The sequence below is a fragment of the Crocodylus porosus genome, unplaced genomic scaffold, assembly GCF_001723895.1.
Source record: "Crocodylus porosus isolate Cpor-Errol unplaced genomic scaffold, CroPor_comp1, whole genome shotgun sequence".
Classification (NCBI taxonomy): domain Eukaryota; kingdom Metazoa; phylum Chordata; order Crocodylia; family Crocodylidae; genus Crocodylus; species Crocodylus porosus.
Genome location: NW_017728932.1, coordinates 11256532 through 11282136, shown reverse-complemented (window position 1 = coordinate 11282136; position 25605 = coordinate 11256532). Strand labels below are relative to the sequence as shown.

Below are 25605 nucleotides of genomic sequence, written 5' to 3'. Positions count from 1 at the left end.
TGTGTTTCCCACCTGGTGAAGCATTCTGAAATGATACTCAGGGGCAACCAGATGTTAGGTAACCAAATGGACCCAGTACTTGCCTGGCACGCTCTGTTCTGTGCGGTCATGCTTCAAGCTGTTTCAGCTGCCCTGTGCTTTCTGCCCTTCTAGTTCAATCTATCCTGCTGTGCTGTGTATGCAAAACACAGGAGTGCTGACTCTCTGGCATCCTGGGTATTTTCCATAAAGCTCCAGCTCCTGGAGACAAGCAGTACTAACATGAGACTTTCAGTTTTCACAGTGTAGATTTATAGCCCTACTGCTTGGGGGACAGCTTGCAAAGATCACCTGCATACAACCCTCAGGACTTTAAGACCAGGTGGTAAATAAAAATTAACCAACATTTACTCTCTCTAAAGAACAGCTTATAATTGTTAGGCCAATTTCATGATCTGGAGGCCTGACTCATGATTTTTTAATGTTTGGGGCTGGCAATATGGCAAATGCTGTAACAGTGGGAGGAGGGGAACATATTGCACTTGGGCTGGTAGGTGTGACGACTGCTAGCAGGGGAAGGGTTCATATGGCCTGTTTCAAGGGGTCCCTGCTGAAGCCCAGTTGGCCCACACACACACATGCCCTTGCAGGCCCATGCCAACAGCACATAAGACATTTGCATCCAGTCAACCCAAACAGGCTTTTTCTCAGTACAAAGACACCATTTATTATAAATCATTCAAGTCAAGAGTACAAAATTCAAATGTACAAAAGTGCTTATGCATAGTTTGGAACCCCACCGATGTGGGCTCTATAAACAGCAGTAGCAGATCCAAGTGTGGCAACCTCTCCATCTGCATGCAAGACATTCCCATGCTGGAATGGTTATATTATTATTTCATTTGCAATCTCTGCTAAAATCAACGCCGTCCAGACAAGAAGACAAAACAGGCAGCAACTTGCTCTTAGGGGGGCAACTGTATACCCAGTACAACAGTCTCATATAAATACACACAGGTATAGAAAAAAATCTATTTCACAAAACTGCTTGCACTTGCAATCATATATATATACACATGAAAAAAAATCTATATTTTCTTCAGTAGCAGAAGCAGCAGATTTTTTTCTGTATTTTCAACTAGCCAGAGCACACCCTATTCTAGACAGGGTTAAAAAAAATAATCTGCCTCTTGACTATCCAGAGTATAACAAAATATTAATTAAAAAGAAATCACAGAATAAATAGCAATAAGGATTTAATTAAATAAAATACATTTAGTTTTTTGTGTTGACCTAAAACTAAACCTGAAAGGGCCAAGGCCTACCCTCAGACACATGCGCATCATTGACATGCATCAGAAAGACTTGGCCCCTTGCTGTTTGAAAATAACAACGCATGTGCAAATTTTGATTAAAATGTTAACTGCTTGTCTGTTCTTTGGCTGGCGGGTTTTGAAGCTCGTTTGTGGTCACGTGGAAACACAGCCCCAAATATGTCTTCATGGTATCGCTTCTGGCTCTGCAAAATCAAGGAGAGGAAAAAATATAATCTCTGTTGTTCCACCTGAGCCTAAAAACATGGAAATTCACACATCCTGCAAAAGCCATTAGTTACCCAGCTTCATCAAGGCAAATCTGGCCCCTGCCATGAGTGCACAGAATTAAGGTGGAGAGAGTGGGGCTGGCTAGTGGAAATATAGAGGTGGGGTAATATTCAATATATGCATCTTGGGCATTCATGGCATGTTCATTATGTATTGGAGTAACATGAATTATGCACATGCAGTACATACACTGAAAGAACAGCACATATAAGGTGTGCAGCTCATTTAGAAGGGGTCGAGTAATCTGCGCTCATATGCTGTTTAGATTTTTTTTTACATGATTGTTGCCTACCCTACAGCAGTCGCTTAATCAGGGTTCTGGCTTATGCTGTGCAGGACCCTTTAGCTTGAGGACTGACTATAGCAAGTAGGTGAAATCATGCCCCTGGCTCACAGCCATACCTTGAGCTGGGAGATGTACTCCTCAGCCTGATCCTCGGTCAGCTGCAGTCTCTTAGCAAACATCTCCTTCAAGGTCTGGGCAACGTCCCTGGCCATGCGCACATCTCCACAGACATACAGATGCCCTTTGTCTTCATGCATGACTTGGTGCACTTCTGTCTCCAGCTTGCTCTGAAGAATGTCTTGAACATAGACCTTAAAAAACAAGTCAAGCAAAATTCCTTTAATATTACCTGAGGTAGGAGTTTCTCAAGATGTGGCATAGACCTAAGGTCTGCATGTGAAAGTTTTGACATCCTCTCCAGTCAAGCTATGCTGTGTACAAGAGCAGAGGGGAAAATGGCCTTAAACCACCTTTACATTCTTCTGGTCTTGAGGCTGGGCCAGAGTCTTGCAGAAATGGTAGCCCAAAAGCTGCTCTCATTTAGGCCCCATTGTCAGCAGCTCCAAAGGAACATTTAGACACCTGGGCTGCCTATACATGTGCTCAGAGTTGGGTGGGGAGTGTTAATTAGAGCTCTGGAGAGCCACTGTAAAGAAAAGGCTCATAGTCATGTGTATTAAGCCCACTTTGTTTCAAGATAGCCATGGGGGCACTTTAACTAAAGCTCATTTGTGATTGTGAGGCAATGCTGGAGCGTTCTAGTTAGAACACTGATGAGCATGTCTATAGGCAGCCATTGGTATAGGGATACTTCAGCTCCACCTTCATGCCCTCTTATACCAGCAGCTGAAAAGGCTGGCTTAGGTGCCAATGACTACTGCTACCTCAGCAATCTCTCCATCTTTGAGCTTCACAGGCAGGTTGCTATTGGAAGTTTTAAATATGGACCTAGCTATTATAGTCTCTCAGGGTAATCGCTAGGGGTTAGATGTGTATAGCTATACTCCTGTCCCCTGCAAAAGATGAAGGCCTTTCATCAGTCAAGGACAATGCACTGCAGTGAAGCACTCAGCAGTTCTGAAGGAGAGCTTTAAACAGTGCCCAATTCTTATCTCGGAAATATATTCTCCCTTCTAAAAGGCAGAGAAACCAGTCTTACTTTTGCTTGGCCAGGCTGCCTGGAGTAAGCAGTGTAGACCTCTTTGAGTACTCCCTTTCTCTTCATCTCCTGAGTTTCTTCTCTGTAGACGTGATCCGTATCTGATCGCCGGCAGCCAAACAGTAATGTCATGCCGCTGCCTTTGATTCCTGAAACCAACAATGAAAAGTTGTTTCATCTTTTAAACTTTGCCCAATTATTTGCAATTACAATCCCAACAGACGGCCCTGTTGTCTCAGCAACTATTCATGCAATGTAAGGGCAGGAGGCTATTTTTTAATTAGCCTGTTCCACTGTGTGGAATGCGTGTGTGTGATGGCTTCTGATGTGGGTGCAGTCAGGGTGTCTACAAAACATCACAGGCAGAAGCTCCGTGTAACACCAAAGGGGCAGCAATAATCCACTAATCTGGCAGAAGCAGGTCTTTGAAAAAGCCTTTGCAGAAGCAGGTGAGAGGAATCCAGTGTTTTTTATCTCTGTGCTCGGAGACCCTGTGCAAGAGGTAAGGAGCAAACAGAGTCTAAACTTTTGGAAGCAGATGAACAGCTCCCTTGTAGTGCCCCTGGTGGTTCCAGATCCCCCAACAGAGAGTAACAGGAAGATGTCTTTCAGCTACAGTCCCTGTTGAAACTCCTTGAGTGGCAAATCTCTGCATTGCTCCCTGTCAGTACCAGTGCTTCTGGGTATAACCTGCCCCTCCTCTTAGGCTTGAGAGCATCAGTTACAACAGCAACACAGAACTGCATGTTTACACATGCAATGCCCCTGTGGGACATCCCTCTGTACCTTTCTTTTCCAAGTCATGGAGACGCTGCTGCCAGAAGCTTCTGAATGGAGCGATTCCTGTCCCTGGGCCGATCAGAATGCATGGCGTGGATGGGTCCTTCGGGAGCTGGAATCCGGCAGCACTAATATCAATTAAATGTGAGAACAGATTTGTTAGGAAGAGCATAAGATGGCATAAACCAATTCCTATGAAGCTGCCTAGCAATTACCTCTCCCTGTTAGCCTTAACCTCTCCTTTGTGGCACTACTACTGTTAATTGGGTTGCATGGAGTGGAGAATCAGGCTCTCCATTTTTCAAGGTCTGGTGTAAACATCAGCCCTGCCAGCTCACTCTGTTGCCGTCATTCCTGCTTTGCAGAAGCACCAGCAAATACTTGCTCAAAGTCACCAGGCACCATAGCTCCAGCTGCATATCTATCTACTAGATAATGCTGCCTTGCAAAAAGTATGGATAATACTCTTATTAAAGCTTGGGCACAGCTGCTGACAGACTTCTGGCAGTGCTGCAGCAAGTCCCAAGGTAATTCCCCTTGACACTATTTAAGAAGCTTTTGATTCTTTACATGAGTGGTTCATATTTGCAAGAGCTCACAGAAGTTTTCTGAGTGCCTGTTGCAGATATGTATTTATATAGATTCGTGCCAGAAGTTTTCCCAAATCTGCCTTGAAATCTCAGCCAGGAACAGAAATGATACTCTGTTGTTACTGAATTTCAAGTATCAACTACTCAAGGCAACACTTGCAGGAAACAAGTTTTGTTCCCACAAAATATTTGTTGCACATTTTTTATTGTGAAAAAAATCTGTAAAACCTCACTGACAATTTGCAAACAGAAAAAAGGATAGTTTAGTGGCAGGGTTCTTTACTGCAGATTGTTCAGTCAGATGAATTATTGGCCATTAGAGATAAGTCAATGAAAGGTCGACTATTTTACCAATAAACATGTCTTGCCTGTGGATGCTTCAATATTTCGACACCCAACTTCAGGCATGCTAAAGGAATCTGATTTTTACACCACAGGTCCTTATACTGTTTGTGAAGTATTAGTTGCTTGAAAAGCTTGCCTATATAATATATACTCTGATAACAGCAAAGAGACTGAAGAAATTGAAGTAACACCTCACCTGCGTACAAAGCATGGGACTGTTTCACTGAGATTTATTGTATTCAGCCATGTACTGCAAACTCCATGATGTAAGGGACCTTGACCATCTGCAGGAAGAAGGGAAAATGCATCTATGAATAAAGCTAATTACTCTTAAAAAAAAGCTGATATCTAAAAAAACCTGATAATTTGGTATCTAATCCTGATTTAAAAACCCAACATAGACTGTTAATTGTCACAACAGATTTCTATCCTGAATTAATTATTTATACAGAGTGATAGCACAAGATAAACTCCCAACTAAAATGGCCAGCTTTCTATCATATGGCCAATACATTTTACTGAACCATAGTGCCCTGGACACAGCACTGAATCAGAGAATAAATGTAAGTGAATCAGAGAATATATGTGAGTGACAATTACCCTTTGTCCTGTAGTTGACCACCGCAACTGTCAGATGGATCTCTCTGGGTGACATGTCTTGTGAGGAGCTGATGGAGTAGTATCTGGGCTTCAGCAAAGGCAACTGAGTCAGCAAGAAAGGTGTTGAGACCTTAATGGAAGGGAATTCCTTCAGGACCTCCAGGATGGTGGGACTGTTGAAAAACTTCCAGTCGTTGTACTTCTCTAAGCTCTGCAATTTCCAAGGGCAAACAGAAATGTTAACAGGCAGCTCAAAACCTCATGGAAATTGGGAACAGGGCATTTCAAAGGTCACGCGTAAACTAAGTTTCTTGCTTTAAGTTTAACAACATATAGGTAAAATTGAGATAAAAGGAGACTCCAAAGCTTCCATCACAGCAGTGTGGGGAAGCTGCCGAGGTACAGAGTCTTCAAAGCAGAGAATCCTTCTATGGTAAGTCTAGTTTTAATACTCACATGACATAAGACTTCCAGTCTCTGTCTGTCTCCTTCCTCTGTTGCCAGCTGGGAGAGCTTTTTTAGCAGCTGCTGTGAGGGTGGGGTGGTGATATCCAGGAAGTATGTCAAGGCTTCTGAGAGTGTGCAGGGTGGAATTTTCTTGTCACTTGTCCAGTAGCCACCTGGAAATTTGGAAAATATAAGAAACATTTGAGAATGTTTCCCAGGAAGTATGACAGCTGTTATGTTTTGAAGTGTTCAGTTTTGTTTAAAGTAGGCTGACCCTTCTTAACCAGCCTACCTGCCTGCAGAGCTAGACACAGGACCCCAGTGAGAGGAGTAGCTGCTAAGAAAATAAATCTAGCAAAGCATAATCTTGTACTTGATCAACAGCAAAACCCTTAAGTCTCCCTCCAGGCAAAAAGGAATTTGCTTGTTTGTTTTTCTCTTGTAAAGGAGCTTTGCTGAATTTCACCAGTGAAGGCTCTGGCCCTGTTTTTATATGCACTGAACCACAGGCAATGAGAAAACATCCCCTTTAAACGAAGAGAACTGTTCAAACAACCACTTATCTGTGCAACCAAGCTATGATTTATCAGGTTTCTCCTCCTAAGCAGAGGAAATAGCCTAGTTTAAAAGACTGCTTAAATGTTCCAAACTGCAACGAATCCCCTCTATCATAACCTAGAGACAGTCAGTAGCCAGGTTCTGATCTTAGAGAAATGTCAATCCAAAAATATCCCATTGATTACTGAGGATTTTCATCAGTTTGAGCTAGATCAGGCTCTAGTACTAGTAAAGCAAGCAAAACAAAGAGTCTATATAGTAAAACCCTTGGGAGCTCCCATTTCTTACCTAAAGACTGGTGGATACGAAGGCAATAGACAAGCCAGTGACTATGTATCTTGACATAATACATGTCAATAATCAATTTTAAATTAAAAAATTATTAAACTGGATCATGGAAAAGTTCATAAAACATTTGCTGCCCCTCCAACAAATCTAACTTACCATCATTGTAGGTTTCCAGTCGGATGGTCTGATCAGCTGGGGGTGCATCTTTAAGAAGCTCAGTGATGCCCTGAACTAATTCTGGCTGGTTGCCTGGGAAAATCCCAATGTGGTCTCCAGGCAGGTACTGCATTTCCTGATTAGTCTCACAGGAAAGCTTAACAAGGATGGTGACACGACTATATATTAAAAGAAGAAACCAGACAAATTTTGGTTACGTCAACAGGATTTCCCTTTGACAGTGCAGAAAGGTATAAATGTAAAAAGATCTTTGGCAAGGGTTTGCTTGCGTTGGCCCTACTTTCAGATTAATTTAATAATTCCTGGACCTTTTGTCAAACCACATTCTGGGTAGGTACAGTATTTTACTCAGAATAAATAAGATGCTGAAAATGTGCTGATCAGCATATAGTAACCTGAATCACTGTGTCATTGGCCATTGGAAATATAATTTTATTGGAAGTTGAAAAGTTTGCATTAATAACCAGCCCGGGAAACTTCCTCTCAAGATATTATTTTTAGAACATAGAGCACGAAGGCACTAGAAAGTCTTTTATAGAGCCTGTTCCATAAAGTGGATGTTGTTCCTTAAAAATGGTTGTAATTTAGCACCTATCTGCATGAGTTTGTGTAATGTTATAGCTTAACTTGAGTTGTAGCATCATTATGAACTAAAATAATTCTTTGAAATATGTTTTCCCTTTCCTTTGTCTGAATGGAGGCAATTTTCTGAAGAAGCGAAAATGTGCATAGGATTTTGGGCAAAGCAATCATACTGGATTTTACATTTAGCATCAAACTGATTTGTGCTATATTAATTCCCATTAGTAATGGTCTGAAATTCAAATTCAAAAGATGTTTCTATCTGGCCATTTCAGTTTTCTTAAATTATAGTAAAAAAATTATTAAAATATCTACAAGAATTGTGTCATACCTGGATTTTGAACTTTGCAGATTCTGCCTAAATGTGAGCTTCATTGGAATCACATTCTTTGCATGTATGTCAGCAAGTCCTGTGGAAAAAAGGGGATGTGGTTAATCAAATACTGAATTACTTTAGATTTCTTCAAGGCAGTGTGGAAAGGAACTGTGCTATTCTTCTCCCCATCCTTTTTCGGTTTCCTATGAAAGTAATAAACAAGTCACGCTGCTTTCAAGCTTCTGCTCTGCTTGAAAATAGCATGTGGGGTGTTTTTTAATGCTGTCCTATTGAGATGTGAGACTATGAATTATCCCACCTAAACGGATTTCTGTTTCTTCAACCACTTTAACCATCTTAGCAGAACATTAGGTTCATCCCCCAATATTGTAGCAAGGCTAATTTTGTTTTAACTGTCTATGCAAGACAAGCATATTAGATGCTAAACAGGCATGCCAAAAAAGGAGAGAAGCAATACCTTTACTCAGGTGCAAAGCCTGGGAGTCGTACACCACTCTGTAGTTCTTAGGATTCCAGGAATCATCACAGGTATACATCTTGGGTACCTGAATGCTGTTTTTTCCACGGACTTCAAAGATCTCACAGGCAGTCTAGAAAAAATTGAAGATTACTCATGGTAAACATTTCAGTTCTTGTCATTTTTGAGTGTTCATTGATAACACTGCTTTGCATTTAATTACTACTACTACTGCTAATGACATCATGTAGAACAGATAAAGCAGATTTTGATCTCACTCATTCCTAATAACTATTGGGAATATCTTGTTGATTTCTGTAGCTGTACCGACTCCAACAAGGTTATTTCCAAAGCAGAAGAAATGAGATCCTGGATCTAGTTAGAAACATTTTTAGGATGAATTCTATCACCCTTGCTTACTTTGTGTACCTTACTACACAAAAAGCTCAAAGTCAATGGACTTGGCACCAGTGCAGCAAAACTGAAATGAATCTTGCCTCAGTTTTGGGAGACCCTTATTCCAAACCAAGATCCAGATGATAACTTTGCAAATGGCTCTTTCCTTTAAAATGGACTGAAGCAAAACCCTGGATCTTCAGTGACCCCCTCCCCTCCCATACCTGAAGGTATCGAAAATCCAGATCTTAAGTGCACAGATGGATTGTATTATTAATGATACCAAATGATATTTTTGTTTTAAATGGGTTTTTTTTTCAACTTTCTTTTTTGCAGGCTGTTTCACCAATGAAAACCTAAGAAAAAATTAATGTAGCACTTCCATGGATTGCTGCAGCAATAGTTACCTTGAATGCATTCACTGCCCAGGCACGAAAGGCTTCTTCCTGCCCATTGAGTTCATCCCCTTCACCCGTTGTAGTGATCTGAGAGGCACCTAGCTGTGCGAGTTTTTGGTCAATGGCATGAGCGAAGGCACAGAACTCTGGATACATGGTTGATCCCAGGCCAAACACAGCATATCTATGCAGAGAGATGTAGATGAGTCTCAGGAAAGCAATGTTCACAGTTCTCATTGAACTGCATGTTAAATTAAAGTAGAGACAATCAAAGGCACATTAAATAACAAAGTATTACCTGATTTTTTTGTTCAGCTTTTTCATAGTGAACAGGGTTTCCTTCAATTTCTGTAAAAAAAAATGAATAAAATGTTTCATGTTGCATAAATATCTATAGGTGATATAAAATTAAAGTCTGTTCTAAGTCCATTGGAGTCAACGTAAAGATTCCTGTTGGATCTTGGATCAAGACCTCCTACAGTCTTCACCTTGAAGTCTTACCTTTCCATTGCCAGGTGAATCTCCATTTCCAAAGGTGCTGGTTACCACCAGAAGGAGATTTTCTTTCTCCAGGTCACTGATCTTATAGTCATCCATACAAAGAATCTGGAAGAGAATGAATTCATAGGACATAAATATGGGCTGGCTGTAATAGCTAAGAAGCTTTCAGGTCACTGTTGATTAAAACTGGGAGACAGTGTGGGTTAGCTTATCCACTTTCCCCCATCAGCATTTGTCTGGTCTAGGTAGATGGTAAGTTCTCAAGGCAAGGACTCTTTCTATGTTTGACCATGTGAAGCACCTAGAAATATGAGGCCCCAGTCTCAGCTGGGGACTTTAATAAGCAAAACAACAAATCCTCACTATGGTCTTCAGACAGACCAGCGATGACTGATATTTTGTCTTTCCCAAACAAATGACCCATCATTTCAAGTTAAATGAGAAGCCTTGCCAAGTTAGAGTAGTTTGAAGGCACAAAACCATTTCACGGAGGCAGAAGCAGATGCAATAAAAGTGTTTCCTACGGAAACAATGGTCTGCAAATCAAAAAAATATATGTTGCAAGGCATAAAAAAAATACACACTCTGGGTCAAATCTTTGGTCAACCAAAGCTTCCAGTGAATCTTTGCCAGATGCAACCTCTTGTGGATACCGACAGACCTGTAGTTTCCAACTCTTGCTCTCCTAGGTTTATTTCTCATTCTTTCTTTCCTACCTTCCCTCAGTAATATATTTATGGTCATGAGGTAGATTTTCTTACCCTGGTATTGAAGGCACAGTTGAATAAGTCACACAGATTGTTGGCCAGGGTTTCAGATTTCCCTGTCTCTGTCGCATATATCACAGTTGCTTTAGACCTGGCTGCCATTCTTTTCCGCATCAGTGAAGAGGCAAAGAATGCGGCCCTGAGAAAAAGCACATGAAGCTGATAAATTATCTGCTGATATAGGTGGAACCTGATTTTCTAAAATATAGGAAAAAGCTAATATGGGGGAAAGCTTTTTGACTTTTCTTGGAGAATTTTTTAGAGTAATAAGTTGGAGATTTCGGACATGATTGTCACTAGACTTGAAGATGTAAATGATTCACTGGCCCCTACTGCAATAATGAGATCATCAAAGATGTGGGCCTGGAACTCCTCCAACCCAGTTTTGGAATGGAAATGTCAGCTCCTCAGAGCGTAACTTCACATCTACAAAACACGGAATAGTCAGTATATTGGAAACTTACTTTGCAAAAACACTAAACTTTATCTCCTTCTTCTTTGGCCTGCGTGTTTCATCATGCCAGACGTGAGTTTTCCAAGCATCCTCCTTGAAAAAGAAAAGTATGAGATTTTGAAACACTATAACCATGTTGCACAGATAAAAAATGTTCCCTTGAAAAGGTCAAAATATTTTGTAATCCACACATGTGATCTACTTTGTAGGCCAGGTCCTGCCTCCATCATCTTCAGTAATGCAGGCTCAGCCTTGATAAGGGGTCCAATTGCATTTTATATCCATTTTGGGATGCAAAAGGAACTAATGTATGTATCCGCTAATGAATGAATGCATCACTCGGTGAATATGAGTTCACAAGTACCATGATTGGCAGTTAATGGGAAGCATATGGTTTAAACTCTGACAGTAAGTGATCTGTAGATAGGACCTCTAGTATTTTAAACTGTCTGCTAAGATCATTGCTTCAGTCACACTTACTTGGTAGTAATAGAATGGTGAAAGCACATAGTTCAGCATCTCCTGGTGAAATACTGGGGTAATGCTCCCTGATATTGGAGGCACAAGCCAAACCCAGTCTGCCGGACAACCTCCTCGAACACGGTACTCGTTCTGCATGTATTTCATGAAGGACTCAGCAGCAGAGTGGTGGTCCATGATGGTGACATTTTGCTTCTAAAAGAATTACACAAAGAAAGGCATCAGCTGGTGAGACCCATAGTATGGACCTGCAAAAATACTGCATTGACTATCTAAAGTATTTATAAACACTGTGTTGCTACAGACCATAAGTGCTCCCTAAGTCTTATAAAAAAACTTTTGCTTTTCTCCCTGTACTGCTTATAAAAGGCTATACATTGGCTGAACACATAATGTGAAGGGATTTTATGCTTCAGTGGGTGGGTCTACACGTGACACTACATTGCCATAGCGATGCACTGCGGCAACGTAGCCCATTGCTGTGGTGATGTAGCATGGCAGGCACAAACCATGACACTGATGCTACGTCACCATAGCAATGAGCTACCTTGCTATAGCGTGCCACTAAAAATAATCATGTGCCGCCTAAGGCAAGTACTAAATGACAGTACAGTAACAACTGGACTATGGGGGGAACATGTAGACACACCCAGTACTCTATTATAGATGGATTTTGGCCTCCTGTGCTGCAGCTTGTTCTATAATCCTGTTTTTTGCCAGGTTTTTAGCCATCAGAGGATTCACAATTCTTCACTTGCATTTTATTGCTCTAGCACAGGGAGGCCATGTTCAAAGTGCCCCCAGTTCATTTGCCCACCCATCAGTTGGTCGTGGCTTGAAGAAATGACTTACTTGGAAGCTATAAAGCACAGCGATGTTGATCTCTATAACAGCTTGGTCTTTCCACAGTGAAGAAAGTTTGTTTGTGTCCAGACCCATCCTTCTTCCTACTTCCTACATTTGAAAGACAGAAAAAGGAAATTAATACACAGGAGTTCAGACTGATGATTCTGCCAAAAGCTTTTAGCATTTGGTTTTTTTCAAGCCAATACTCAGGGAAAAATTTTATGGGGTGGGGGAAAACCACATGTAATGCCAGAATCAATGCACTGGAGGATTCAAGGCCAGCGGGATGTCTGAAGCAAAGCTTTCTGATTCAGAGCTCTGAAGGATATTCAGATCTGGCATAGGAAAGGCTGGGTTAGATGGTCTTAAAGAGGCACTGTCAGGTCAGAAAGCAGATACTGCCGTACATTATAACTACTACTTTTTTGGAGGTGCCTAGAAGTCCCAGTCATGAACCAGGACCCCAGGATAACAGAATTGGCAGCTGTGCAATGGTTAAAAAAGCAGTTGGTGTAGGCAATGTCCAAGAGATACATGAAAGCTTGACTGGGCTCAGTAGAAAAGTGGAGAAAGATTCACAGGAGAATCTTTACTCCCTTGGCTGCCGTTCCAACATCCGAACCAAGATTTTGGAAGAGATACTGTTAGGTCATTGTATAAATAATGACAAAATCTGGCACATTTTCATGATCTTGGCTGTAGATCAGGAGAGGTCCCATAAATAAGCAGTCAGGAGATGCTGTCAGGTTAGAAGTTGCTGGCTGAGGTATGTGGGGAAGCACAGACAACACTCATTTGAACAGCGCATGCTGGCTTCTTGCTTTTGGAAATACTCATTTCTCACAGAGCACTCTCTTCCTGGCCCTCCACACCCCCACCTTGCATAGAGACTCATGCCATCCCCTCAAAGATTACCTGAAGGATGTTGTACCGTTGCACATCACAGAAATCTCGCACGCCTATCTCGGTGCCCATGTACCAGCCGTTGAAAGGGCAGCCGGTGAATTCCAGGCCTCCCACTTCGAGCAACATGTTGGCCACAGCAGGCATTGCATACCACTTCAGATCCAGGTCTTTAAACCATTCATACCTTTTAAAGAAGCATTTGGACTGTAAGTAAGTAGCTTCCTTGGTGTTTTCTTCTGACTACAACTAGCGGCAATTAGGAAACAGGGACAATGCTATCTGTTGTAAGTGACAAAGCTATGGTGAACATACTGCAAAGGCTCAGAATGAATTTTCATTAACTATGCAAAACCTCAGAGTTCTTTGCTGAGGAAACTGGTAAATAGTGTCAAACTTGCTGGCCCTGTAAAATGACTGCTGTCCACTGGATCATCAGGAAGCTTTGCACTTTCAGTCTCAAAGACCAGACCTCAATGACCTGAGCTTATGACTGGCAAGAGCAGCAAATTGTTGTTTTCAGCATGGTCAAGCCAGATGGGCTTCAGTTCAATGACGTATGCTATGATCATCGCTCTGCAGAAAGCACATGCTTAAGTTCTGTAGTGAACTGGGGGTGTGTTGATACTAAAACAGCATGCACTTTACACATGCATTACACACATACAAGAGACTGTGCTTTGAAAAAGCAACATGCTTTTGTACATGACAGAGGGAAAGACAAGAAAAAAAACTTTCCTGCAAAAAAGCTATTACTTCGCATTCATTTAAATACAATTTAGTTGCTGTACCACACATTTTATCTCTCGAGTTAATTTAACATAATTTCAGCCTGACAAAGAAATAATAAAAAGACTGCTGCAGGGCACAAACTAATAACCTGGCCCAAATAATAGCTGAGCAGGGAAGGCGAGGTGGAGACACAGATGCAATTATCTCAATTCAGTCTACTTACTTTGGATGCTCCATTGGCACTTCAAGGATAATTTCTGGAGGCAGTTCAAATATTTCCGGGTCTTGGCCGTTTGCTTGGATAATCAGTGGAACTAAATCAAAGCGACCATACTTAGGCTTCCACCCAAGATCAATGCACAACTGTAAGGAAAAAAGGTAGGTTTTGTTTCGTTTCTCTGCGGGTTTGACCACAAAAGAATGTTAACCCTTTAAATCCTCTCTGGAGAGCTCCCTAATGCTAAGGGGCTGCCTTTCCCTTAGGCAAAGCCATGTTGTTTTTCCGTAGGGCTCCACTGGGCTCCCTGATATAAAGGTAATACAACAGCGAAATAGCTACACAGCCCTGTCAGTAGCCAGGGGCAGCAATGTGCTTCTCAGACAACGCTCCTTAACTCTGGAGTAGAGGAGAGAAATTTGTGATAGGACGACAAGAGCAAAAATGATTGCTCCTGACCCCTCCTCCTCCCCCTCACCTACCCCTCAGCTAACTGAGCTGCACTGATTGGGGCACTGAAGTCAAGCTCCACCTATTCCCATTCCTCCTTCTTACTTCAGGGAGGGGCAGGAGGAAGAAATGAGCACTAAAACCAGCGAGACTTAATGGGAGTTGGATCAAGTTAATGGAGGATTTTTGACCAGTCCATGGTTTTAGGGAGCCACAAAAAGAGAACCAAAAAATCCCTGCATCATTTACATTGGCTAGGTGATAAGGTAAATGACAGATGAGCTAGGTGGGATGGATAGGTGTTCTGTAATTTCTGCCTGGGACCTTACCTGTGTCAGCTGCAGACAACCTGGGTCTCCGATGACGGACCCATCTGGCATTTGGTACCCAGCATATCGGATGAGCTGGCCATTCCATATGCGAAAATCATGTTTCCCATCAGTCCGTTGAGGGAAGACAGTGATGGCCGACCTGCCCAAAAATAACATTGACTCCCATTACAATGCAGCAGGTCAAATGCATTTTGATTATTTGGATTAAAACTGTCACTGCTCTGAGTTATTTCATGTTTTGTACACTAAGCCCAATAACCAAACAATAGCAAAATGCAATCATCTTATTACCCACTTTCTTTCATATCACAGACCTTAAAGAAGGAGGAGAAAAGATGTAACAGGACACTGATAGTGCCAGAAAAATTAAGAATGGAATACAGGGAAACAAAACTTTTAGAGAAAAACACCCCAGAAGAGAACACCTTAGATGTCTGGGTTTGCGAGATCAACATACCTTATATTTCCATTGTTTGTGGAGTATTCAATATGGCGACAGATATGTTCAAACATTTCCTTGGCTGTTTTACAGTCACGTGCATCAAACACCTATATGTTCCAAAAAGAAATACAGGAAAAGAACTAATTTAGCAAAAAAAAAATTAAGTTTATTATTTTTCTAACACAGTTCAGTTTGGATCATAATCTAAGGTTTGGGCACAGTGGATTAAACTGGTGTCTGGCAAGCAGGATTTTGCCAGGAATGTTTCCTCTTAAATGCTGTTATATGGAACAGATAAATAGATCTCTGTGTTCCTGTAGTGTATTGGAGATATATCTGCTTCAGGTGCTCAGCTGGCCTACACAAAATGATGTGTGATGTCATGAATATTGTTCTCCCTGCAAAATGATTTGTTATAACTCCAAACTGAAAACCTAGGGAAGAGATCCATCTCTCCTGGTCTAAAACAAAGGTCAGATGATGCAAATTGATACAGTGCTGCTGAAATAGAGGTCACTGTTCTAATATATACCAGCCAGCATTCACCCCCTGAATAACTGTAATCAGTCACCAAATCACCTGTAGATTGGACCACTGGATTCTTCCTATGCATCTTGGAGCATTTCTCCAGGCCTGTTTTGTTGCAAAGATAAGTTCATCTTTGGTCAGCTGATAGGTTCCTGTTGTTTCTATCTCTTTATTAACCGCTTCCATTCGGGCCAGATGTTCTTCTACTTTTGGTCTGGAGAGGAAGAAATAATTGTGAGGAGAAACAATGAGTTTTGCATTAGGCAGAACTGATTTCATTTGCAGAAGTGGTTTGTTTCACAGTTACAATGCTCTGAGTCAAGTTGTGATTCAGCAAGTGTGGCTGCAGAGAGAGGATTTTAGGCCTGCAGATGGGCTGACCTCATTGTTCAACATCTGAAAGCGAAATTAATCTACAAAAACAATCGTGATATTATACAAGAGTTCCTGAGCTTCAGATTCATGAACCATCTTTGGACTATGAATTCTGGACTACTTAATCCAGTGATTCTCAACCAGGGTGCCATGACAGCCTTTGAAGGTTGCTGCTGGGATAGAGGAGATAAATGAGAGTGCAGGCTCCAGAGAGAAGATAAGTCTCGTTTCTGCCCTTCCTGCCATTCCTTCTCCCCGCACTCACTGCAGCGCAGGCTCTTCCCTGCCAGCTGCTCCTTCTGCTTTCCAGCCCCTCATTGAGACGGTAAGCACTGTAATAAATTCACTCGTTTTGGAAGTAGGGTGGTGCTTAATTCACAAAATTCTGGAGGGGTGCCTCAAGTCTAAAAATGCTGAGAACCACTGACTTAACCCAAACAGGAGCAAAATGCAGGGCCAATTGGAAGCTATAATGTTTAATCTTCATGTACTGCCTTCCCCCAAACAGTTGGCTTCCACTTCCAGGCATGTCATGCACTCATTACACCCTTAGACTGCCTCTTTTGTCCACCTTTCCACATTAATTTCTCAATGCAGATTTAGATTATCCAGGTTTCTAGTTTAACTCTCATCAAAGTACTGGAAGGTCTGCAGTAGGGAAAACACTTCTACAATGGCAGAAGGGTAAAGGGAAGTGGTCTAATTATTAGACTCTAATAGTTGATTGCTTTCTCTCTCACTTCTGTTGTTTTACCAGAAATGTATTGCTCCTAAGCAAAGTCAGTAGGAACTCTACACCAAAGAGGAGAGACGAGCCTTCAAAAAATCATTACACCGATAGCAGAAAGAATGAAGACAAAATATTAGGAAATACTTATCATGGCACAGATAGAAGTTGTCCTGCTGGCTGATAAACAGAATGAAAATAGCCTGCACCAGGATGAAAGATCAAGGGCAGCACAAAAGACAGTGCACTCAAATAGCCAAGGAGTGAGGTCACCTCCAAGCAGACATACACAGATTTGGGGTATTTAATGCTGCAGAGAGTGAAAGGTGCCAGTATCTTAAGGTAGGATTTTTAGAAGGACTCAGCACCTAGAAATGTACCACCTTTATAAAGCCAGTAGTTGTACCAGTTGCTGATTCTGTCTGAAAATCTGTCATTAAGTGCTGTAACACAAGGAGCATGGCACTGAGTGGTTCTGAAACCCAGGGCCCCAAGCACTTGAAAGAATAGTCTTGAACTTTGAAAACACAGGCCTTGAACTGCTAGGGCTGGAGCCTCATCGGAGCATCTCTGAAGCGAGCAATTACCCTTTGTTTAGAGCAGTGCAAGTGAATGGACAGTCTGGCCCACTGGATCGAATTCACCCTTTTGCAATGGATGCAATTCCCATTAAAATTACACCTGTGCTGCTTTTGTGCATCTGTGTTGCTGGCACGGGAATGTAAATCATCAGTAGAAGTACTTTTCACTGCATTGTTAGCTTACAAACATCCAGACTCTGCACACATGCACATACACACTGCACTTTACTCACAGGAGTAGTTCCATTAGCTACTGGGACTGCTCCTGGGAGTAAAGTAGAGTTCAGGGCTTGCAGTACCCAGCTCAAAAGCAAGAACAGAATCAAACCAATATTCAGTGACTCAATCAGGAAACACCCTCTATGAGGAAACTGATTTACAAGAATAAAGGAGGAACCTCCTGGAACGACCTCCTGGAAGTGTCTGCCTCTGACCATGATATAATCGCAATTTTAACTTGATTGGTGATATGAAATGTCATAATCTCTTGACGTCAGAGGGGAAAAGGCACTGATTTCATGTGCTAAAATTGCCTTATGGGTAACTTAAAAGGGAGGAAGGGAAGTTGCTATAAAATGATCAGCAAACTGGAGCCTCACATCATAAAAGTCAAGTTAAATTCAAGATTATCTGAGTCGGCATCAGAATTAATGGGGTAACCTTGTACTTTACCATGTAAGGCCCTTCAGCCCTCATTGACTTTAACACAACTTGCTTTGTATCTTGCAGGAGCAAACCATTATGCCCTATAAACCACTTAAGGCCATACTATACAAAATTTAACAAATTCCAATTCTGTATTCACCGAAGGGGTGGAACTGAGAAGCCAACAGGTGATAGTAGGCACTAACCCACCCACCACTAACAGTTCTTTTCTATTTCTTAAACTGTCTGGTATGCCATGGGGTGGTTTGCAGGTGACTGCAATGAAAAGAATAGGAGGAGACACTTAGCTCTGAAAGACAGACCAGACAATAATAACGAGAATTAAGTGAAAATCGCCTTACTCTTTGAACGAACCGTAGTACTGATTGACAAATTCTATCGCCTGAGGTAGAAGCTCTTCTGGTGGGACTGGCTTGTCTCTAGGGCCTCTCATAAAACCTTTTGGGGTCATCAGTGCCCCTTGGCAAGCCTTGGTCCTGCAGTTCATAACCTGAAAGGACAGGGAAATGTAAAATACAAATTGTACCAAATGCTTTTCTAAGCCAAGAAAAGTGACCCACTAAAGTTTCATCCTCTTACCTCCTTTGCCTGAAGGTGCAATGTATCTTGAAGGATGGTGCCATTTTCCATGTTTTTTATTTTTACGTATCTTGGGCATCTCGGCTTTTGGTTCACTGGCTTGATGCCATTTTGTGGAGGTTTCTGAGCAGGTGGAAAACAAAAATAAAAAGGGTCATTGGATTTTTTTACAAAACGTCAGGTATTTGCCTCAGTTTATCCCTTGGGGATTTTTGTTGGCCCATTTTGACTGCTCAGAAGCCCATGAGAATTTAAGTGAGAGACCATGGAGCCCCTTATTCACCTCAAAGAGTACTTACTCATCCAAGTATGAAACTGTTTATGTGATGCAATGGTCAGCTACTGTAAACCAGTTGGTCTTCAATAAGCCAAAGAGCTAGGCTTTTGGTACTTTTATTCTAGTGAAGCAGTAACTTGCTAGAATAAGAGCAGTAGCAAGGCATTCTATTAATTTCAAGGGTACTTCTCAAGGTGAGCGTGGTGGTCCAAATGAAGTGATGAACCAAATGAGTTTAGAGACGAGATAAATCTCTTGCTTGTTAAGAAAGGCTGTGATTTTCAAAGGAGCTCAAAGGAGTAAGGCAATGGTATGCCAAAAGAACAAGAGCTGGACACCTCTTCCTCTTAGGTCGTTAAAAAACCCTCAATAGAGATCACCTGCATTTAAAATGCATTTCACGCAAGGAGCTCAAATCATACCTTGCTCTAATGACTAGACAGCTATGTGTCACACAATTAGCACATTAGAAGCTTTGACCAGCAAGCACAACCCCTACAAATCCTTTGGATCAAGTACTGACGTTAGAAACAGAAGTGTCTCCTTTCACTGACCTCAGCTGCAGTTTTGACATACGGCATCTCATTCTGTTTCTTGCTCAGGTTATTGGCATCTTCTTTCATTAAACTTTAAAAGGAATAAAAATAATTTGATTTAATACAACCACCTTTATTTTTAAGCCATTGCAATGAACGTGAGATGTAAGGAGGGAAATGGTTAACATTACATTTGAAAATAATACCAACCCAGTAAGCCAGCACTTCTCAACCTGAGGGAACAGAAACAAGTAGCAGGGCTGTAGCTGCCTTTCCCATACTGTTAAAAGGGACAAGTGTCTCAGAGGGGCTGGGGATGTAAAAGGCTGAGACTCACTGGGATAAGCTAAGCAGAGGAAATATGTTGAGAAGCTACTACTATGGCCTGTTAATAAACTACTGGTACTTACAAAAATTAGACAAAGTCAGGAAAGAATTCTGTGAACTTTTCAAACAAATGCAGTCTCACAGTTCATTAAGCAAATGGCTTGCTTTCTTTTATGTTTATTGCCTTTGTTTCCTGCACGGGATCTGACTTCTGAACTCTTTTCTTCCTTTTAATTTGGATGCCAGGTTTGAGAAGATGAAACTTAACTGAAAAGATCTCAGACAGAAGTGCTGGAAGGGGGTGACAGCGATGAACTTTAGATCCTTTTTATCTTAGGGCCAGAATCTGTCTTGAGCTCTGACTGCTGAGCAGCCCGTCCCGCTGGAGTCAGTTTCATGAGTCTATGTCTGATGCTTATTACTTTCAGTAATAAAATGGAAGGGTTGGGTGTTGGGGTGGGAAGAAGACATCACATTTACATGAAACATAGGGACTAAAATGAATGACATCCTTTGACATAAGGGATATTTAAGAAGTGCATGGTATGGTCTTCTATACAAGCAGTAGTCCAAAACACTTTACAGAGTTAAATCAGGAAGGAACAGGCGGAATAGAAAGAAATCTTACCTGTGATCATTCATGGCTGCTTTTTCCACATTATTATTTACATCTTTTTCTTCAAAGGACTGGTTCTTACTGGCTTGAGTCTTGAACGCAAATTGCCAAGGGCACAGCATTTTGTGTATTTTAAGTTATGCTGCTACTTCCCAACCCTGATATTGTGACTTAGGTGATGAGGAGGAGGCTTCTCTAAGGAAGGAAAGAAAATTATGTATTTAGTGATAAAGGAGGTAACACCCTTTCTGGGCAGGATGAGGAAGCACAACGGACTTAGCAGACTTGTTAGAGTTAACATCCTCTGATTAAAAATGAGAAAGCACATACAAAGCATAGTTCATCAGTGTCACAAAAATACATTCCTGTTTTCAGTTTAGCATATCTCGTTTTTAGGAACCTTAAGTGTAAAAAAAAAATGCTCCTCTGTTTATTTAAATCTCTAATTTCGTAGGAGACTGATCTAAAATGTGAAAGCCTGGGTCATTCACACAGTAAAGATTCCCTTCACAGAGAAATTCTTCTCCAGGCAACTAAAGCCATTTTGCAGCACCTGAGAACTCGATGTTTACAGGTTTCAGCTTCGGTTCAGAAACGGCAGGCACGGAAGCAACTTGTGTGTTCTGCGTTGTGTATGCGACAGAACAGCATATATCCCTAATCTAGGGAGCACTAGCAGTCAGAAGTTAGTCCGATGCCCTATTAATTATCACAAATTGTCTTGTCATTCTTTGGACGCCAGATTTTCTGCTAACTTCTGGTCCCAAAGCAAAGTTTTCCTCCATGGGAAAAAAGAGATGCTTGATGGGTAACATTGAAACTAGTTTGTTATTTAAATCTTCTTTAGAAAACCAACCAAAGATTGACTTGTAGTCAAAAAGTCTGACGATAAGAAAAGGCAGGAAATTTGCTTTTCAATTTTTCTAACATATGTTGATTATTTGTATTGCTGTTGTGCCTAGAAGCCCCCATTGTAAGAACAACCTGTATCCAAAATGTATTCATTGAAATGAATGCTACTTCTAAAGAAACTGCTATTTAGTATAAAGATGTTAAAAGCCCTTAATAAAAGTAAAAGAGGAGAAAAGTGCTTATGTATAATAATAGTTACTATACTAGAAACATATCTAGCACATTACAATACAATAGAAAAAAATGAACACACCCCTTCATTCATTAAAATCTCGTCTTATAAATAAATCTAAATGTAAAAGAATGATCTTTTCTAATGGTGTAATTGCTGTGAAGCACTCTCAGAATTGTATACAGCAACCCCAGATTTTCAAATATGAGACCTGTGGGCAGCAATTGGTACTGAAAAGCTCTGGAACTGTAATCATGGTGAAGCATGCCGAGTTGGTGAAGTGCATACTTTTTTCATCTTTATTTTCTATGTGTTGATGATCAAAATAAGAAACCCCTTGTTTCTCTACATCCTTGAAAGCAATTCAGGAACATTCATTATATTGTTTTTACTTGAAGGAACCATTAAAGACTATAGCAAAGAGGCTAAAGTTTTTGAGGCAGAGAGACAGTTTGGAAAAGCAAAAAATTAGGAAGTGCAATAAAACTGTTAACTGCTTGGTTGGCTGCTCAGTCAAACACAGAGTTGTCTTACCTTACTTTCACGAGAAGTTTTTCCAAGTCTGTAGTCTTCTCTGCCAAAGTTTAGTGCCTTTACTCTCACTCAGTGGTACTGTGTCCCTGTTGAATCGTGAATGCCTTTTATACTCTGCTGGCATTAGGTATGCAAAACAGAGGGTTGATCGAACACAAGGGTAACGCAGGACAGGGAAATCCCTGAACCTGAAAAGGAGTGTGGCTGACGACTAAAACATTACTTAATCTTATGTGACTGCAGCACAGTTAGACAGCAGTTCCTGATGTTTCATCACAGAAAAACGTATACAGAGACTCTCTAGACGATCATGATTGCTCTGCCTGAGATTTCAGTACATGCTTTGGTAATCAGGAAATTATACCATATCAAAAGTGGCTGCAGTGTTATATTTAGCTTCTTTCTTAAGTCAAACGTTTTACAGGAAAAGCCTTTATAGACTTAGGGTTCCTGCAGAATCTTTAAACCAGGGATACAGTATTTTCTGTAAGATACTGTGGGATAAGCTTACAATGCTGGAGAAAGGAAATCATTCTCTATAGCTTTTAGCAATAATTTCTATAGGAACTTTTAAATTTTTATAGGAACTTGTTGGTTTAGGCCCTAATCCAGCGAAGCATTTGAGGTACATGTTTAAGTTTAAATATAGCATTAGTTCCAAGACAGTATGCTTAAAATGAAATGTGTATTTCGGGTTTTTGCTGAATTAGGGTCTTATCTCCTGTTGAATTTCAACAGAATTTTTCCATAGCAGTGTTTTCTAGATTTGTTTTCCTCTACCCATTGCCCTTTTTCTAGCTTAAACTGCCTCTAGTTTCTCAAGTGTTACTCGATTATTCTGAAAAGATTTATGAGTGTTATCCATGGTCCATTGAATGAAACAACAGGTTAAGAGACTTGACTATACTCAATTGTGATATGACACTGGCTTACTGGGAAACATGGGAAAAGTCATTTCCCTTCTCTCTGAGTCAGCCTCCCCATCTATAATACATAGCTAATGATGCTTCAGTATACGAAATGGAAAATGACTTGCATGTACAAAGTGCACTTCTTGATTTAACTGTGTTTTTTCCATCAAATGCAACCAGAATTGAATCTAAAATGTTGAGTATGCAGGAATGTGTTTAGTATGATTACCTATCAGGGTTGTCCAACTGGTGGCCTGTGGACCTCCAAGGAGTTAAGCTGAGGTCCACAGATTCCCAGTCCAGACATCCCTTTCCCCACCACTCCCGTCGCTGTTGCCAGAGTCTCTGGTATCTCCCTTCCCACTTCTTGCTTTCACTTCTTGCCTCATCCCCCCTCACCTCACTTGGGCAAGGTGGGAGAAGGCAGAGCAGCCAAAGGAGTCTCCTGCTTTGGGAGTTGGAGGACCCAGGGACTCTGCGGTGCAGGAGCGTGGCACAGCGCGGTAGAGGACAGCCTGCTACGTGATGGAGGGCACGCAGTGTGATGCGGGCCACACAGTGCAGTTGTGGGGTGGCAGGAGCGTTTGCACAGTGGAAAGAAGGCACCTACTGCAAAGCGTGTGGCAGGTGCCTGCCTGACAGAGGGTGTCCATGTGGCAACATGCCATGGCATGCAGCCCACCTGGCATATAGCCTGGGGGCACGTTGCCCACACAGTGAGAAGTTGGACAGCACTGACCCATCTATTTGAGAGAACCATGTTTACACTGAACTGGCTGTTCAAGAGCATCAGGGAAGAGGTGCTTGGGAGCTGGCCATCCTTCACACAATGCCTGTCTTCCCAAAGAAATAGGGGAACCCACCATTTCTCCTTTGATATGCTCCTGTTTAAAATGTTTCTACCAGTCAGGAAGTGGCAGGAAGCAGTGACGATGCTATGTGATGTGGGTAACCAATTTCCACATCTAAATGATGAGTTATCCATGGTAGGACTTGGTCTTCATAAAAAATACCCAATTACCAGTGGGTGCACATTTCTCACAAGATAGCTACTCTCTCCAATCTTTCCTCAAAGGGAATTTACAAGGCATCTTTCACAGATCAACTTACAAACTTTACTTTACAAATCTACTAAATACAAAAAATCATGGACTAAAAATAGACATTGAATTTATGGCACATTATAACCTGCCGCCTTCCAGTGACCCCAAGTAACATCTTTATAATTTCCCAGCTACATTTTATTGCCTATCAATATTCCCCTCCTCTGTTGTTTCCTCCTCTCCTTCCCACTCTCTCCCCAATCTTTCCTCAAGGGGAATTTTCAACACATCTTTCCTGGATGAACCCATGCTGACTGGCAAGTGCTTGTGTGGACCATTTCTCAAACTTTTACTAATAAATTAGAACAACTAAAGCTGCAGGATGAGCCACCCTGAATGGTAGGATGCCCATCAGAACCCTTTTGTCTGGGGCTGAGCAACTTTGCACCATTCTACCATGGTTCTTCTTCATAATAGCAGGATTATAGCTGGTTACATCTGAAAGTAAAACTTGCATGCATCGTGGAGCTGTGTCACAGAATCTGGGAAAGTTTTGGGTGTTGAAAGAACTGGCACAAGCCCCTATTGGATTTTACTATTTCCTCATGGCTTAAAATGCCATCTGCCATGCAGCAGATTTTCCTCCCTGCAGGGCAAATTCTGTGGCAGAAAATTAATTTCCTCCAAAATATGACTCCAAGACATGGGGAATTTTAAGGGTCCTGGGCTGCAAAGCAGAATGCAGCATGACTAAAGAATTAAGATTTTACCCAGCATTTTCTGAGCAGTGAGTAGCTATATTTAGCCACTCTTCTTGTTTTCCCAAGCCCGGAGAGTGCTGAAATCTGTCTTATCCCTGGAGTAACTCTTGCTTTAGACCAAAGTGCTGCTAGGCTGGCTGGATTCCAGAAAGTCTGATGATACACATTGGCAAACAGGCAGAAAGAAATTACAAAAGGGGGAATTGGCTGTGCGGGGATTGGAATGAGAGTTCAGATTTGGATTGATGAGAAGGGGAGCATCTCTCCCATACTCTGACTTTAAACCAAGCAGCTTTAAACTAAGTTCGTCGGGGGATGGGGATCCACAGGAGCAAGAGATAACTCAACCAGGCGTAGGACCTGCCCAGGTAAGAGCTCAGATATATACCAAGGGACCAGTTGTCTCTCAGGAAGGGGGGGTGCCCAGGGCTCTCTCGGGGGGATTAAGGTGTCTCTTCACTAATGCAAGAAGCATGGGGAACAAGCAGGAGGAGCTTGCTCTCCTGCTTGCAAGTAGTAAAATCGACCTGGTTGGCCTAGTGGAGACATGGTGGGATGAAACTTTTGACTGGGCTGTAGACATAGAGGGCTATAGGTTGTTTAGCAGAGATAGGAAGGGGAAAAAAGGTGGGGGGGTTGCGCTGTATGTTAGGGAACAGTATACCAGTTCCACCTTCCCAATGGGACCAGAGAAAGGCTTAACTGAGACCCTGTGAGTCAAACTCCAAGGAGGGCAGGGGGAGAGGGATCTGGTGGTAGGGGTTTACTACAGGCCACCACATCAGGAGAAGAGCTGGATCTGGATTTCTCCAGGCAGCTGGGGGAGGCTGTGCGTGCAAAGGATGTTGTGGTCATGGGTGATATGAATTACCCGGACATCAACTGGGAGGAGCAGTTGGCCAGGTCTAGCCACTCACAAAGGTTCTTCATTAGTGACCTGGACAAGGGTGTGG

At 41.8% G+C, this 25605-nt stretch overlaps 1 protein-coding gene across 2 annotated transcripts; it reads right to left on the bottom strand.

Moving 5' to 3' along the window:
- Positions 1 to 687: 687 nt before the first annotated feature.
- On the bottom strand, positions 688 to 24918 carry NOS2 (nitric oxide synthase 2). 2 transcript variants are annotated; one of them, XM_019545588.1, is made up of 28 exons: positions 24662 to 24918; positions 21938 to 22023; positions 20332 to 20514; positions 19395 to 19467; positions 18564 to 18686; positions 18326 to 18474; positions 15687 to 15849; positions 15123 to 15214; positions 14663 to 14804; positions 13890 to 14029; positions 12947 to 13121; positions 12038 to 12139; positions 11186 to 11380; positions 10716 to 10798; positions 10246 to 10390; positions 9485 to 9589; positions 9282 to 9331; positions 8993 to 9167; positions 8190 to 8322; positions 7727 to 7805; positions 6793 to 6971; positions 5800 to 5963; positions 5344 to 5554; positions 4940 to 5027; positions 3815 to 3936; positions 3029 to 3177; positions 1986 to 2180; positions 688 to 1498 (listed from the first exon to the last, which is right to left on the bottom strand). In XM_019545588.1, exons 3-28 carry the CDS (start codon positions 20439 to 20441, stop codon positions 1391 to 1393), a joined length of 3450 nt encoding a protein of 1149 aa, XP_019401133.1. In that variant the 5' UTR covers positions 20442 to 20514; positions 21938 to 22023; positions 24662 to 24918; the 3' UTR covers positions 688 to 1390. The 2 variants fall into 2 exon arrangements, with proteins under 2 accessions (XP_019401133.1, XP_019401132.1); XM_019545587.1 differs by lacking the exon at positions 24662 to 24918 and having other exon boundaries at positions 21938 to 22941.
- Positions 24919 to 25605: the final 687 nt, after the last annotated feature.

Excerpts from the sequence above, each read along its gene's own strand:
- NOS2 (XM_019545588.1), bottom strand. The coding sequence starts at position 20,441 with ATGCTGTGCCCTTGGCAATTTGCGTTCAAGACTCAAGCCAGTAAGAAC. Across the intron at positions 11,381-12,037 it reads CTGTGCTTTATAGCTTCCAA|AAGCAAAATGTCACCATCAT; the intron begins GTAAGTCATTTC and ends TAATTCTTTTAG. Across the intron at positions 7,806-8,189 it reads GGCTTTGCACCTGAGTAAAG|GACTTGCTGACATACATGCA; the intron begins GTATTGCTTCTC and ends TTTTTTCCACAG.